Source organism: Podarcis vaucheri, assembly GCF_965113315.1.
Source record: "Podarcis vaucheri genome assembly, chromosome: 3".
Taxonomy (NCBI): domain Eukaryota; kingdom Metazoa; phylum Chordata; class Lepidosauria; order Squamata; family Lacertidae; genus Podarcis; species Podarcis vaucheri.
In genome coordinates, this window is record NC_138761.1 from 3,761,303 (window position 1) to 3,776,653 (window position 15,351).

The 15,351-nt window shown below is 48.6% G+C and overlaps 1 protein-coding gene across 1 annotated transcript in view; it reads left to right on the top strand.

The window, feature by feature from the left end:
* The window catches only part of ELP3 (elongator acetyltransferase complex subunit 3), a 112,684-nt gene that overhangs the window by 32,107 nt on the left and 65,226 nt on the right, over window positions 1-15,351 (top strand). Inside the window, exons 8-9 of the mRNA XM_082217649.1 lie at window positions 6,094-6,255; window positions 15,100-15,226. Coding sequence (XP_082073775.1) covers window positions 6,094-6,255; window positions 15,100-15,226 — 289 coding nt within the window. The remainder of the gene's footprint in view (window positions 1-6,093; window positions 6,256-15,099; window positions 15,227-15,351) is intronic.

Genomic DNA, 15,351 nt, shown 5'->3' on the forward strand with positions numbered 1-15,351 from the left:
TAGGGGGAGGCCTGTTCTGGGGGGATGGCAGGATGCTTGCAAAATTCTGGAAGGAGGTTTTAGTTCTTATGAGTACAGTCCTCAATCTGAAGTGGATCCTGAGTTCTAGCCCAGTACTTCTGGACTGTGTACCCCTTGGATACGGAGACTGAGCAAGAATTGAGCTTCCTAGTTTCAAAGGTGGCCAGGAGGCTGAGCTGGGAAAAATGAGTGACCCAGGTATAGATGGCTGGTCTGTTGGCTTCTTGTTCCTTGGAGCCGCTGAGAAAGAGGCATATGAAAAGAGAAAATCTGAGAAGTCTGAAGACGCCTGGTAAAGAGACGCAGCTGGCGCTGTGGTCTAAACCAGAGCCTAGGGCTTGCCGATCAGAAGGTTGGTGGTTCGAATTCCTGTGCCAGCTGCTGCCAACCTAGGAGTTCGAAAGCATGCCCAAAAGTGCAAGTACAGTGGTACCTCTGGATGCGAACGGGATCCGTTCCAGAGCCCCATTCACATCCTGAAGTGAACGCAACCTGCGCACGCACAAGCGGCGAAACCCAGAAGTAATGTGTTCTGTTACTTCTGGGTTGCCGCAGAGTGCAACCCGAAAACACTCAACCCAAAGCTACTTCAACCCAAGGTATGACTGTAAATAACTAGGTACCACTCCAGCGGGAAGGTAAACGGTGTTTCCATGCACTGCTCTGGTTTCGCCAGAAGCTGCTTAGTCATGCTGGCCACATGACCCAGAAAAGCTGTCTGTGGACAGACGCCGGTTCCCTCAGCCTGTAAAGCGAGATGAGCGCCGCAACCCCAGAGTCGTTTGCGACTGGGCTTAATTGTCAGGGGTCCCTTTACCTTTAAGATGATTTTGGGATCTGCAGAGTTGGATGGGTAGCCAGAGAGGAAGCCTGCTTATTCTGTACCCTGCTACTAGGATGCAAGTTACGTATTGTTATCTTTCAAACATAGAAAACTGTGCATTTAGAAAAGACATTCCAGCAGGATCTTAGCATTTGCTTCTAGTAGATCCCAGCAGCGGATTCCTTTCCAGGCGGCCAAACAGCACACGATCTTCTGCAGTGGGGTTTCATGGGGATTTGTAGCACTTGGAGCTTTCTATTCAAATGAAGATTCACCTGGCAGCATCAGAGCAGGGTTTGGGGTGCAAGGAAGGCCCCTCCCCTATGGATTTCATGCAGTGGCCTAGCGTGGGTTGTCAGCACCCGGGGCAAGGCAAGTAATTTGCGCCCCCTAACCCGTGGATTTGCGCCCCTGCACCCCCCACGCTACGCCACTGATTTCATGCATGTGACTCCACACTTTTCCTCCTACACAGCTGGAGGCAGACTTCGAAACTTATAGAAGGCAATATAAAAACCAATTAAAAGCGTAAGAGTACAATATGAACTCACTCGGCTGAAATAGTAACGAGTCTGATAAGAGCAGCCCTGTTCCCCCAAAGCCAGTGCAAAATGATGGGCTTTGTGCCTCTCCCTTAAAAAGAGATGTCTGTAGAGCACCTCTATTACTGATTGTTCTCATGGAGGTAAACCTGGCAAGTTTATGAGGAATATCGGTGTTCCCTGGGTTGCAATTTTAAAAATGATTTACAGTGAGCTAAACCATACGTGGGTCAGATTCCCAAAATTGTTGCGAAGTGGCTGCATGTTCTTAATAGTTCAGTTTGCACATATAATGACAAATCATCCTGGTATGTTCCAGCCTTTGGGGCGACAATTCTCAGCAGCCCTGGCTGGTAAGGCTGTGTGATGCTGATGGGAGTTGTAGTCCAAAACAGCTGGGCGGCACGCGGTGGGGGTTATTACCCGCCCCTCACCCTAAAGTCCGTGGGTAGGTTACAATGATTCAAAACACAGCATTAAAACAGTTTAAAACAACTATGTGGTTGCGGGACCGCCTCTCCTGGTATGCCCCGCGGAGTACCTTAAGGTCCATAAATGGCAACACTCTAGAGGCCCCGGGCCCTAAGAAAGTCAGATTAGCCTCGCCCAGGGCCTTTTCAACACTGGCCCCGGCCTGGTGGAACGCTCTGTCTCATGAGACCAGGGCCCTGCAGGATCTGATTTCTTTCCGCAGGGCCTGCAAGACAGAGTTGTTCCGCCTGGCCTTTGGTTTGGACTCATTCTGACCCTTATGTTTCCCTCCCTTTATGTGATCTATGAGCTACTTTTTAAAATGAGGCTGCATTTTAAATAGCATTTGAACCTGTATTTTAAATTGGGTTTTTTGCCCCCCCCCCTTTATGTTTTTACTGTAATTTTTACTGGTGTTAGCCGCCCTGGCCAGGGAGAGTGGGGTATAAATAAAATTTATTATTATCATTATTTATTTACAGGTAGGTAGCTGTGTTGGTCTGCCGTAGTCGAAACAAAAAGATTCCTTCCAGTAGCGTCTTAGTGACCAACTAAGTTTGTAATTGGTGTGAGTTTTCGTGTGCATGCATACCGTATTTTTCGCTCTATAACACGCACCTGACCATAACACGCACATCGTTTTTAGAGGAAGAAAACAAGGGGAAAAACATTCTGAATGAAACAGTGGATGTATCATTTTTGTGCTTCATGCTGTGGCCACAGACATGTGATCTGATGGTGAATTTGGGGTGACTCAGTGCAAAGATCCTGAGGATCCATGTGGATCCATGCTTTGTAACCACGTTTTTGCACCATTGCAGCCCCAGGCAACAGTGGGTGCGTGATTTGGGGGGGGGCAGGCTGTAGCCATGGACATGCTATGTTCTCTGATGGTGAATTTGGGGGTGACCCAATGCAAAGATCCTGAGGATCCATGTGGATCCATTTTTGCACCATTGCAGCCCCAGACAACAGTGGGTGCGTGATTTTTTGGGGGGCAGGCTGTAGCCATGGACATGCTATGTGCTCTGATGGTGAATTTGGCCTGACCCAATGCAAAGATCCTGAGGATCCATGTGGATCCATGCTTTTTAACCACATTTTAAGTGGGGAGGGAAGGAAAAACACAGAAGGGACAAGGAGCAAGAGAGGGGTGTGCAGAGAAGTAGCTGGCTAAGAATGCAGGAGTGGGGTATAACGGGAGGGAGGAAAGGAAGGCAAAAGTTTCCCCCCACCCACCCAAGCCACTCAGCTCACGCTCTCTCTCTGCCATCTGCATGTTTTCCGGCTGGAGCATGGAGAGGAATTAGAAGGAAGGACGCTCTGCTTTCCCCTCTTCTTGCCTGGAGGGGAGGTGCTTTCCCTGCTCTTTGTTCCGTTTGAGCAAACACAGCAACGAAACAGAGGAGGGTGGGCAGTAAGACCCTGAGGCAGAATGCAGGAAAGCAGCCGCTTCCTCTTTTCAGGTTTCCCTTCTCCTAGACGCGCGATCTGATTTTTGCCTGATTTTTGCCCCTCCACTCTGGACTGTCGGCTTCAGGGACCACACATTCACTCAATAACACGCACAGACATTTCCCCTTCCTTTTTAGGAGAAAAAATCTGCGTGTTACAGAGAGAAAAATACGGTAGTTCTTGCTGCTTGTTTTTGCATTAACAGCGCCAAAGTGGAGGTCCTGGGCTTCCCCCTCTTGGCCTCGCTGATGTGTTCCAAAGGAAAGCAGAGCAAGACATTTGGCACCAGCTGGCTGCAGGAGTTGCCGGAAGGAGGCGTACAAGGCGCCATCCAAGCGTCTTAGGGACTTGACTCTGGATTTGTGTTCGGTTCACTCCTTAGCCTTTCTTTCCCCTAAAGATATCCCGCAAGGCAGCAGAGGTTTAGGAAAGAGTTTTCCTTCTCCCAGATGTGCTGCCTTCCCAGGTTGATGAGCCCTATTGGCCTCTTCACTTCCAGGCACAAAAACAGGGTTGCTTCTAACATTATCGGGGGGGGGGGGGAACAATGCTGTCCAAGGTTGTAAAGACTGCAGAGAGAATAATTGGGTGCACTCTTCCCACCTTGGATTAAATCTACGCTTCCAGGTGCCATAAGAAAGCTGCAGAGATAGCGCAGGATAGTGCGCACCCCGGAAATGATCTCTTTCAGCTTCTGCCTTCTGGAAGAAGGTTACAGGGTTATAAAGACCAGGACTAGCTGCCTGAGAAACAGTTTCTACCCAAATGCGATTTTGGTTTTAAACGCAGTGTAAGGTAGTCTCTATGGGAGTATATTGTATTCAATTATGGGGTATCAGAGTTTTTAGGGGCTAACCAGGTTGGGATAGTTGGGATAGCAGGCTTGTTGGTTTGTGAATGTTTGATGTAGATTTTTCAATTTTGTTGTTCTCTATGGGACAATGACAATAAGGATTATCGTATCTTATCGTATACATGTCAGGTGATAAAGGCCAGGGTAAAGAGCTATGTCTTCAGCATTCGCTGAAAGCTGTAGAGTGACAGTGTCGGGTACAGTTAGGGGGGAAAGTATTTGATCCCCTCCTAAATTTGCCCGTTTGCTCTCTGACGAAAGAATGACCAGTCCATACTTTTAATGGTAGGTTTATTGTAGCTGTGAGAGACAGAATAACAGGAAAACCCCCAGAAACCCAGAAGACAGAGAATGCCCTCTCTTGACCATTGGCACCCTGAACTTCTGAGCACAGGGGAACTGCTGAACTTAACACCCAAGAGGATCTCTAGGTTGGTGAAGGCTGCACTGAACCATATGGGACTTCCTCCCCCCTCTTCCACAAAATCTGTTCTTTCCCCAACCCTCTAGAGCAGATTAAAATAACAACAACAACAACAACAACAACAACAACAATAAAACAATAGTAATTTATTATTTATACCCCGCCCATCTGGCTGGGTTTCCCCAGCCACTCTGGTCGGCTTCCCATCGAGTGTTAAAAACAATACAGCATTAAATATTAAAAACTTCCCTAAACAGGGCTGCCTTCAGATGTCTTTTAAAAATAAGATAGCTGCTTATTTCCTTCACATCTGAAGGGAGGGCATTCCACAGGGCGGGCGCCACTACCGAGAAGGCCCTCTGCCTGGTTGCCTGTAACCTCACTTCTCGCAATGAAGGAACTGCCAGAAGGCCCTCGGTGCTGGACCTCAGTGTCCGGGCTGAAGGATGGGGATGGAGACGCTCCTTCAGGTATACAGGACTGAGGCCGTTTAGGGCTTGAAAGGCCGTTTAGGGCTTGAATTGTGCTCAGAAACGTACTGGGAGCCAATGCAGATTTCTCAGGACCGGTGTTATGTGGTCCCGGTGGCCACTCCTAGTCCCCAGTCTGGCTGCTATATTCTGGATTAATTGCAGTTTCCGAGTCACCTTCAAAGATAGCCCCACGTAGAGCGCATTGCAGTAGTCCAAGCGGGAGATAACCAGAGCATGCACCACTCTGGCGAGACAATCTGAGGGCAGGGAAGGTCTCATCCTGCGTACCAGGTGGAGCTGGTAGACAGCTGCCCTAGACACAGAATTAACCTGCACCTCCATGGACAGCTGTGAGTCCAGAATGACTCCCAGGCTGCGCACCTGGTCCTTCAGGGGCACAGTTACCCCATTCAGGACCAGGAAGTCCCCCACACCTGCCCACCCTGTCCCCCAAAAACAGTACATGGAGAGGATGTGGAAGTCCCACTGTGCAAGTGGAAGTCTTTGCACTAACTGTCAGTATCTTGGTTTGTACGTCCAAAATGAAAAAATAGACCTGCGGAGTACGTTTAATTCTTCTGCGGAACAGGATGTACAAAGCAACCTCGGCAAACGTAGGGACATCTTTTTCGAAAAGAAAAATGCCCAAGAAGATACTCTCCACAGCCTTTCCATGAGATCAAATTTCAAAACGTTCTCCGAAGCCACAGCCATCTGCTGGTGAGATCGGCTGCCAGCCTGTCCCTCAGCGAACGCTGTCTGCTTACAGGGCGCCCAGATGATGGGGGATTTGTATTGTAATCAGGCGGTTCTGAATGCATGTCCGTCACAATTGTCGTAAACACAATTTGCCAGCCATATGCTGCGAACCCAACTGTTACAACAAGCGCCATCCTTGTGACACGTCTCCTGTTTGGGGCCTCTTTGTTTTTTGGACCGTTATATTAACCGCCTTGGCTCAATGTAGCAGAGACCTCACTTATATTTCTCTCTTCTGCATCCCTTCCCAACCCCCTGTCTCTGATCCGCAGATACTCTGAGCGAAGCCTTACAAAGTGCATTGGCATAACTATAGAGACCCGGCCGGATTACTGCCTGAAACGGCACTTGAGCGATATGTTGTCATACGGCTGCACAAGGCTGGAGATTGGCGTGCAGAGTGTCTATGAGGATGTGGCCAGAGACACCAACAGGTAAGGAGAGGGGGCTTTCAAAGGAGACGTCCTTGCTCCCTCTCGCTGAACTTGAGATCGGGTAGCATGGTCTACCAAAAGCTTTATGATACTCACAGCGGTGTGATACCCAGGCGAAACACAGTTCAAAGGCACACCAAATGCTACACATGGCTGCACCAGTGATCCCGCGTAAAATCATAGAATTGAAAGGGGCTCCAAGGGCCATCTAGTCCAACCCTCTGCAATGCAGGAATCACAGCTAAAGAATCCCTGAAAGATGGCCATCCAACCTCTGCTTGGAAACTTCCAAGGAAGGAGAGCCCATAGCTGTTACCCTCAGAGAGCCAGTGTGGTGTAGTGGTTAAGAGCGGTAGTCTCGTAATCTGGGGAACCGGGTTCGCTTCCCCGCTCCTCCACCTGCAGCTGCTGGGTGACCTTGGACTAGTCACACTTCTCTGAAGTCTGCCCTTTTCTGAAGCTTTTCCGTCACAGAGCCCCAAAGAGTAAAGGAAATTAGGATTATAAAACGTACACAGGAAGGCGTTAGTCATAACAATACTAAATTAATTAACAATAAGGTAGCTTGATTTTTTTATTTTATTTTTTGCTGCACATTGACCAAATTCCTGGGCTAAAACTCTGCGGAATGGCAACGGACAAGATTAGTTCTGCAACGCCACGGAGGGTGGAATTGGCATTTGTCCACCGTATCCTTTGTATTCCGAGAAGATGCAGTTCAGAGAAACGGAAGCGGATTTGTTCACCTTCTCAGAGTCCAAGAAAGAGATAAAGTGTGTTTGGTGAAGTGGAAACACTCCCTCCTCTTGGATAATAGCCTGTTGATGGGGAAAGAAAGGATTCCTTGCTAGGAAAGCTGATTGAGCCAGCCATCAGTGGGCTAAAGGGAGCCTTGAACAATGAGCTCACCCCTAGCGACAGAACTGGCGCACATTGTGTGCCACAAGCTATGAGGCAGGGGTGGGGAACCTCAGCCCCAGGGATCAGATGCGGCCCTCCAGGCATCTCTTTCCGGCCCCAGGCTGCCCCCGGCCCCCATCCCTGCGCAGGCGCATTTGCCAGGACAGGACATGAAGGACGCGTAAAGATGCACACAGGTAAATTCTGGAACTCGCTCCCAAAGGTGGCACTGATGGCCACCAACATAGGGGACTGGGCAAATTCTTGGAGGAGGAAAGGTCTGTCTATGCCATGGGTAGGCAAACTAAAGCCCGGCCGGGGGCTGGATCCGGCCCAATCGCCTTCTAAATCCGGCCCACGGACGGTCCGGGAATCAGCATGTTTTTACACGAGTAGAATGTGCCCTTTTATTTAAAATGCATCTTTGGGTTATTTGTGGGGCCTTGCTGGTATTTTCACATGAGTTGAATGTGTGCTTTTATTTAAAATGCACCTCTGGGTTATTTGTGGGGCATAGGAATTCATTCTTCTCCCCCCTCCCAAAAAAAATATAATGCGGCCCCCCACAAGGTCTGAGGGACAGTGGACCAGCCCCCTGCTGAAAAAGATAGAGTTTGATTCTGTCAATGGAGCAGTATTACAGTGAGAAGGACAAAGGCATTAATTTCCACCAGCGCGGAATGGAACAAGCCCCATCACCCACACGTGTCCATATGGGGTGGGGTGGCTTATGAAAGGCCTTCACACAGTGACTGACACACCAGCTCTCAGTTGTGCTGTTAGTCCCCTAACTCTCCCCTCAAGCTTACCCCCCTGCCGCTGGTTCCCTCAACCAGTGGGCATAGCTGTCAACTTTTTCCTTTTTCTAAGGGAAATTCCCTTATTCCGAATAGGATTCCTCGCAAGCAAAGGAAAAAGTTGACAGCTATTCCAGTGGGATGTTTAGCCTCACACTCTTCTTGTCCTGATGGGACAACCCCCTTCAAAAGGAGAATAACTTTTCTTTATGTAAATTTAAGTGAGTTTATGGATTTTGTTTTGTTTATTTATTGCATTTATTTATTGCCCCCTTTTCCTCCAAAGAGCTCAATATGGTTCCCTTCCTCCCCATTTTACTCCCACAACATCCTGTGAGGTATGTTGGCCTGAGGGACAGCAACCTTAATCCTAGGTTGCTTTGTGGGGATTCGAACCCTGGTCTCTCTCCTGGGTCCTAGCCCAACACTCCCAACTATTAAACCTCACTGGATTTAGTTTGGATATTTCCACTGAAGAGCGTATTTTTATTTATGTAGCTGCCGTGCCTTTTCTGCCTACGCAAGATTGCCGAATAACAACTTTGTCATAATTCAGGCATATAAAATGCAGCACCTTTGAAAAACCAGTTAAGCGTGGAAATACTGAGAAATGGCAAGGCATAAAATGGAAACGGAAAGAATATACAGAGCTGAAGAGAACGCCTTAAGGGAGAACTTGGGGAAGGTGGGCCGGGACAGCTTTGATAAGCCCCCCAAGTTGTTGACAGCAGGTAGAGGTCTCTCCTGACCCATGTTGTTGTTGTTTAGTCATGTCTGACTCTTCGTGACCCCCTGGACCAGAGCACGCCAGGCACTCCTGTCTTCCACTGCCTCCCGCAGTTTGGTCAAACTCATGCTGGTAGCTTCGAGAACACTGTCCCACCATCTCGTCCTCTGTCATCCCCTTCTCCTTGTGCCCTCCATCTCTCCCAACATCAGGGTCTTTTCCAGGGAGTCTTCTCTTCTCATGAGGCGGCCAAAGTCTTGGAGCCTCAGCTTCAGGATCTGTCCTTCCAGTGAGCACTCAGGGCTGATTTCCTTCAGAATGGAGAGGTTGGATCTTCTTGCAGTCCATGGGACTCTCAAGAGTCTCCTCCAGCACCAGAATTAAAAAGCATCCATTTTTCGGCGATCAGCCTTCTTTATGGTCCAGCTCTTGCTCTCCCCAATAATAAAAACCTCAAGGTTAGATTACTGCATCACGTTATATGTGGGGCTGCCTCTGAAGACAGCTAGGAAACTTCAGCTGGTACAGAATTCAGCAACCAGGTTGCTCACAGGAGCAAGACAGTTCAAGCATACAACACAATGTTGCCACAACTGCACCAGCTGCCATTTAATTTCCAGGCCCAATTCAAAGTGCTTTTTTAAAACCTATAAAGCCTTAAACGGCTCAGTACCGCAAAAGACTGCTTCTCCCCATTTGAACTGACCTGGATCCTGTGATCATTATTCTTTGTGACTGCCTCTGCAAGACGTCTGGGGGGCGGCAACATGAGGTCCAGCGCCAAGGGCCTTCTGGCGGTTCCCTCACTGCGAGAAGCAAAGCTACAGGGAACCAGGCAGAGGGCCTTCTTGGTGGTGGCGCCCGCCCTGTGGAACACCCTCCCATCAGATGTCAAAGAGATAAACAACTACCTGACATTTAGAAGACACCTGAAGGCAGCCCTGTTCAGGGAAGTTTTTAATGTGTGACATTTTAATGTATTTTTAATCTTTGTTGGAAGCCACCCAGAGTGACTGGGGAAACACAGCCAGATGGGTGGACGGGGTATTATTATTGTTATTATTATTATCATCATCATCCTCTTCTCCACTTCCCCATCTCGTACCCAGGCCTTAATAATAATAATAATAATAATAATAATAATAATATCTTTATTGTCATTGCCCCCTTCGAGGACAACAAAATTACTTGACTGCTCCATAAAAACACTAATTAAACAATACAGTATAATACAGCAAGGGAGATTAGATGACTTTCAAAGTCCGGGCTTCCCATTCAGGGCCGAGATCGCTCTGGAGAAGAAGCTGTTCTTGTCTTCATCGTCCTGTATCTCCGTCCCGACGGCAAGAGCTCGAAGAGACAGTGACCAGGATGTGATGGATCTTTTACTATGTCCAGTGCCTTCCTATGGCACCTTGTGGCATAAATCTGCTCTAAGGTGGAGAGTGGGCAGCCAACAATGCTCTCTGCTGCCTTAACAACCCTGCACAACCCCATCCTGTCCTGGGCAGTACAGCTTCCGTACCACACACATAAGCCATAAGTGAGCACGCTCTCAATGGCACAGTGATAGAAGGCAAGCAGCAGTTTCTGTGGAAGATGGTTATCTATCTGCCTCTTTCATATGACTGCAGTCACTGACCGCCACCCCTTGTGGTTCGCCCCACTGACCATCACTGGGCAGCCCCCTGCCTGCAGCGTGCCTGGCTTCTCTCCCCATCCCCAAACACACCCTCAGGATGAAGAATCTTCTTGGCCTGCCTCTTTGGGCTAATTCGCACATGTCACCTATACCAAATCACCAGCGAATGAGTGTTAAAAATTAGTCTTCGAGAGAAGAAGCCTCGGCTAGGAAGGGTAAGGAGCAAGTGAGCTCACATCCTTTTTCTTTCCCTGCTATTCTGGCACCCGTCATTGCTGCTAAGCTTTTTCTTCATTGCTGCCCACACCGTATCCAGCTTTGTCTCCCACCACCACCCCAGAAACTCGCTCTCAGGACAGGTGGGGTCAGTGGCAGCCAATTCACACCGTCCCGCCTGCGCCAAATTGCTGCTAAGTCTGTCCAAAGAAACAGAAGCCTTGTGCAGGATCTGCAGCTGCGAAGGGCAAGGGAGCAAGATGTTTGCGTCTCACTTCTGTGCCTTTGATGGCCAGGCTTCTGGCACCTCTGCCGTTGCGAAAAAGGCATTTCTTGAAAAGCCTCTGTTCCTGCCTTTGTTTACTTAACAAGCTGTGCACTTACCCATTTTGTGAGTGCTTCCATTTGAACGCCTTCCCCTTTCCTTTATTAAACGCCCCTGAGGATGCAGGCGCCAACGAGTGAGCAGAGAACTTTGCTCAGGAAGGCACAGCCATTTCCAAGCACTGCATTGTCCCATGAATTGCTTGTGTATTGTAATAATACAGTAGGGAAGGGTAATAGCTCAGTGGTGGAACATCTAGCGTAAGGCAGTTTCCTATTTTTATTTTTTAAAACACTCTCGCATCACAATCATTGCCCTCTGGAAGGTTCAGAATATGGGGAGCAAACAACTCCAGGTGGAAAGATGATGTTGTTGGCCTCCCTCTGGCTCAAGAGACAATGGAAAGTGCCTCCAGGGGTGAATTCAAGCCGCTGGAGAATCGCATCACCTGCTGTGGCTGCAGAGACCTGTATCTCATGACTGCTGCCTCCCACATAGTTTTTGCTGCATTAGCAGCACTGAAGTGACCTCCCCAGGGTGCAAGCTAGGCAGTGTGCATGGCTCCCCAGACAGGAAGCCCCCCCCCCCCCGCTTGGCCTCACTGATGTGATCTAAAGGAAAGCAGAGCAATACATTTGACACTTATTATAGCTATCTATCGAATAGTGGCAACATGTACTGGTTTTTATTTATGTTTATTTAAAAGTAATTCTGAACCTCTCTTAAGTGGTGTACAGAAATATAGGATTTAGACCTTAAAAATATGTCCTTTAAAGCGAGTTCCAAAAGTTTTCCCTGGCACACACAAAAAGAACACACATTTGGTTAAAAATGTTAAAAATGGTTTACTTACAAATTCTCCAAATGTCAGATTCATGTGCTTTTCCATGCAGCATTCAGAAAAATTGCACAGGAAGTAAAACTTGGTTTAGTTCCAAAGTGGTGAAAGTTTCTAAATTACAGTCATACCTCGGGTTAAAGTAGCTTCAGGTTGAGCGTTTTCAGGTTGTGTTCTGCAGCGACCTGGAAGTAACGGAACAGGTTACTTCTGGGTTTCGCTGCTCGCGTATGTGCAGACGAGCAAAATGACGTCATGCGCAGAAGCAGTGAATTGCGATGCGCAGGCACGGGTTGCGTTCTGCTCAGGATGCAAACGGGGCTCCGGAACGGATCCCATTTGCATTCAGAGGTACCACTGTATTTGTATGGGAACTCAAGAGTGGCTTGTGAGAGCCATGTGGTCTAAACTGGAGCAGCCACCTCGGGCCTCCTCACATGGTGAGCTTGTCAGGCAGACTGAAGGAGAACAGTCCCCTCAAGGTGAGGGGAAGTGGACATAACTAAGTCTAGCAGAGCAACTTACTCTCTGGTAATTCACTCCTTCATGTGTTAATTAGCCTTAAGCACATTGGTTCTATGAGGCTAGCCATCCCACAGAATTTGGGGTAGGTGGGAATTGTAACAATGCAAATGGGAGACAGCCTTTCTATTCATTCTGCAAAGCCCGCCACGGCATTTTATCCGCGGGGCAATGATGATGCTCCGGTCGTTCAAGGAAATGAAAGCCTTTAAGGTTTGAGGTTCAGTATCTGTTTGTTTGCTTTCAAATGGTGCAAAATACAAGTCCCAGCTGTTCAGTTTTGGTTCGAGCGTTCTGCTTCTGTTCATGGCTTTATATAGATATGAATGGGGGGAAAGAATGAGAAGCCAGGTCCCTGCTCCCAAGATGCCCACAAATCTTTAAAAATAGAGGAGAAAACAGTTGGAGGCAGGAGCGGAACCTGTGGCTTCATTTATGTGGTGCCTCGGGCTTAAGGCTTGGTTATAGTACATCAGAACATTAAGAAGAGTCTTTCTTGGATCAGCCCCAAAAAGAAAAGCGGCGCTTCTGTATCCGAGTTGTTGGAAACCACAGGAGGGAAGAGTTGCTCTGGTGCTCGAATCCTGCTTACTGGTTTCCCACAGGCATCTGAATGGCCACTGTGTGGCCTTTTCTTTTTAGAGCTTTGGTGGGCACGCCAGTAATTTTTTTGTTGCCGCAGCCGCCCATACGTTGGTCTGGTTGCTGCGAGTCTGCCTCTCAGTCCAAAGCGGGCTGACTGGGAAGCCAGTGATGGTGAAGCTGAAGTGGGGGGTGGAATACAAAGCCTACCTTGTCTCCGTCGATGGCTGCATGAACATGCAGCTTGCAAATGCAGAATAAGATATTGACGGTGCATTATCTGGACACCTCGGTGAAGTTCTGCAAAGGCGCAATGTTGTTGTTGTTTAATCGTTTAGTCGTGTCCGCCTCTTTGTGGGCCCATTGATCAGAGCACGCCAGGCACTCCTGTCTTCCACTGCGTCCCACAGTTTTGTCAAACTCATGCTGGTAGCTTCGAGAACACTGTCCAACCATCTCATCCTCTGTCATCCCCTTCTCCTTGTGCCCTCAGTCTTTCCAAACACTCCCACCATCTCATCCTCTGTCGTCTCCTTCTCCTTGTGCCCTCCATCTTTCCCAGCATCAGGGTCTTTTCCAGGGAGTCTTCTCTTCTAATGAGGTGGCCAAAGTATTGGAGCCTCAGCTTCAGTATCTATCCTTCCAGTGAACACTCAGGGCTGATTTCCTTCAGAATGGATCGGTTTGATCTTCTTGCAGTCCATGGGCGTCTCAAGAGTCTCCTCCAGCACCAGAATTCAAAAGCATCAATTCTTCAGCGATCAGCCTTCTTTATGGTCCATCTCTCACTTCCTTACATCACTACTGGGAAAACCAGAGCTTTAACTATACGGACCTTTGTTGGCAAGGTGATGTCTCTGCTTTTTAAGATGCTGTCTAGGTTTGTCATTGCTTTTCTCCCAAGGAGCAGGCGTCTTTTAATTTTGTGACTACTGTCACCATCTGCAGTGATCATGGAGCCCAAGAAAGTAAAATCTCTCACTGCCTCCAGTTCTTCCCCTTCTATTTGCCAGGAGGTGATGGGCCCCATGGCCATGATCTTCGTTTTTTTTATCTTGAGCTTCAGATCATATTTTGCGCTCTCCTCTTTCACCCTCATTAAAAGGTTCTTTAATTCCTCCTCACTTTCTGCCATCAAGGTTGTGTCATCTGCATATCTGAGGTTGTTGATATTTCTTCCAGCAATCTTAATTCCGCCTTGGGATTCATCCAGCCCAGCCTTTCGCATGATGAATTCTGCATATAAGTTAAACAAGCAATAATGTCCTTTATATTAGGGGTGTGGAAGAAGAAGATGGAGAAATGAGAGAAAAACTATTTTTTTGGGGGGGCAAGCTGTTGTTTTTTAACTGTGCTAAGAAATTGAGTTGTCCAGTTTTGCTTTTTAAAGGTTTTGTCAAGTACCGTATTTTTCGCCCTATAGGACGCACCGGCCCATAGGACGCACCTAGTTTTTTGGGGGGGAAATCAAGGGGGAAATTTTTATTTCCCCCCCAGGTTTGCGCAGCCATCCCCAAGCTAGAAGAGGGAGACAGAGAGCTCCGTCTCCCTCTTCTGCCTTCAGGGACAGCTTGCCCCGCTGTCCCCTGAGTTTGTGGGGCTGGCGGGGGGAGAAGCAAGCTTTCTTCTCCCCCCACCCAGCCTCCAGATCAGGTTGGGGAATAGCGGGGTGGCGGCGCTCCGCCACCCCCCTATCCTCCGAGCTTGTGGGGCTGGCCATGGGGAGAAGCAAGCTTGCTTCTCTCCCCTCCCCCCCCCCCCGCCAGCCTCCAGATCAGGTCAGGGAATAGTGGGGTGGTGGCGCTGCACCTCCCCGCTGTCCCCAGCTTGTGGGGCTGCAGGCTGCTGCCCGCAAGCCTTGCGAGCCTGCGGGACCTCCTGCCGGGTTTGCAAGGCTTGCGGATAGCTTCCTAAAGCCTGGAGAGCGAGAGGGGTCGGTGCGCACCGACCCCTCTCGCTCTCCAGGCTTCAGCGAAAGCCTGCATTCGCCCCTTAGGACGCACACACATTTCCCCTTCATTTTTGGAGGGGGAAAAGTGCATCCTATAGGGCAAAAAATACGGTAACATTTTTTTTGGCCCAAAAAAAAAGCATTGTCATTGAAGAAAAATTACCACTATGGAAGAAAAAAAATGAAATAAAAATGGATGACCACTGTGAGAAGAGGATGGTGGACTAGACGGGCCATTGGCCTGATCCTGCGGGCTCTTTTTATGTTCTTATGAGATGCTTGCTTCTGTGTGTGCGTCCACATCTCTAGCCCTCATTTCCTCCTCTCTTCCTCCCCTCCCCCAGGGGCCATACGGTGAAGGCTGTGTGCGAATCATTCCACCTAGCCAAAGACGCCGGGTTCAAAGTGGTGGCACACATGATGCCTGACCTTCCCAACATGGGACTCGAGAGAGACATCGACCAGTTTGTGGTAAGAGCGGCTCAAGGGCACAGGTTGCTTCGGTTTGAACTCGTTTTTTTTTAAAAGATATTTATTGAAAGTTTTTAAGATATAGCAAAAAATGAAAAATAAACATACCAAATAAAAAACAATTA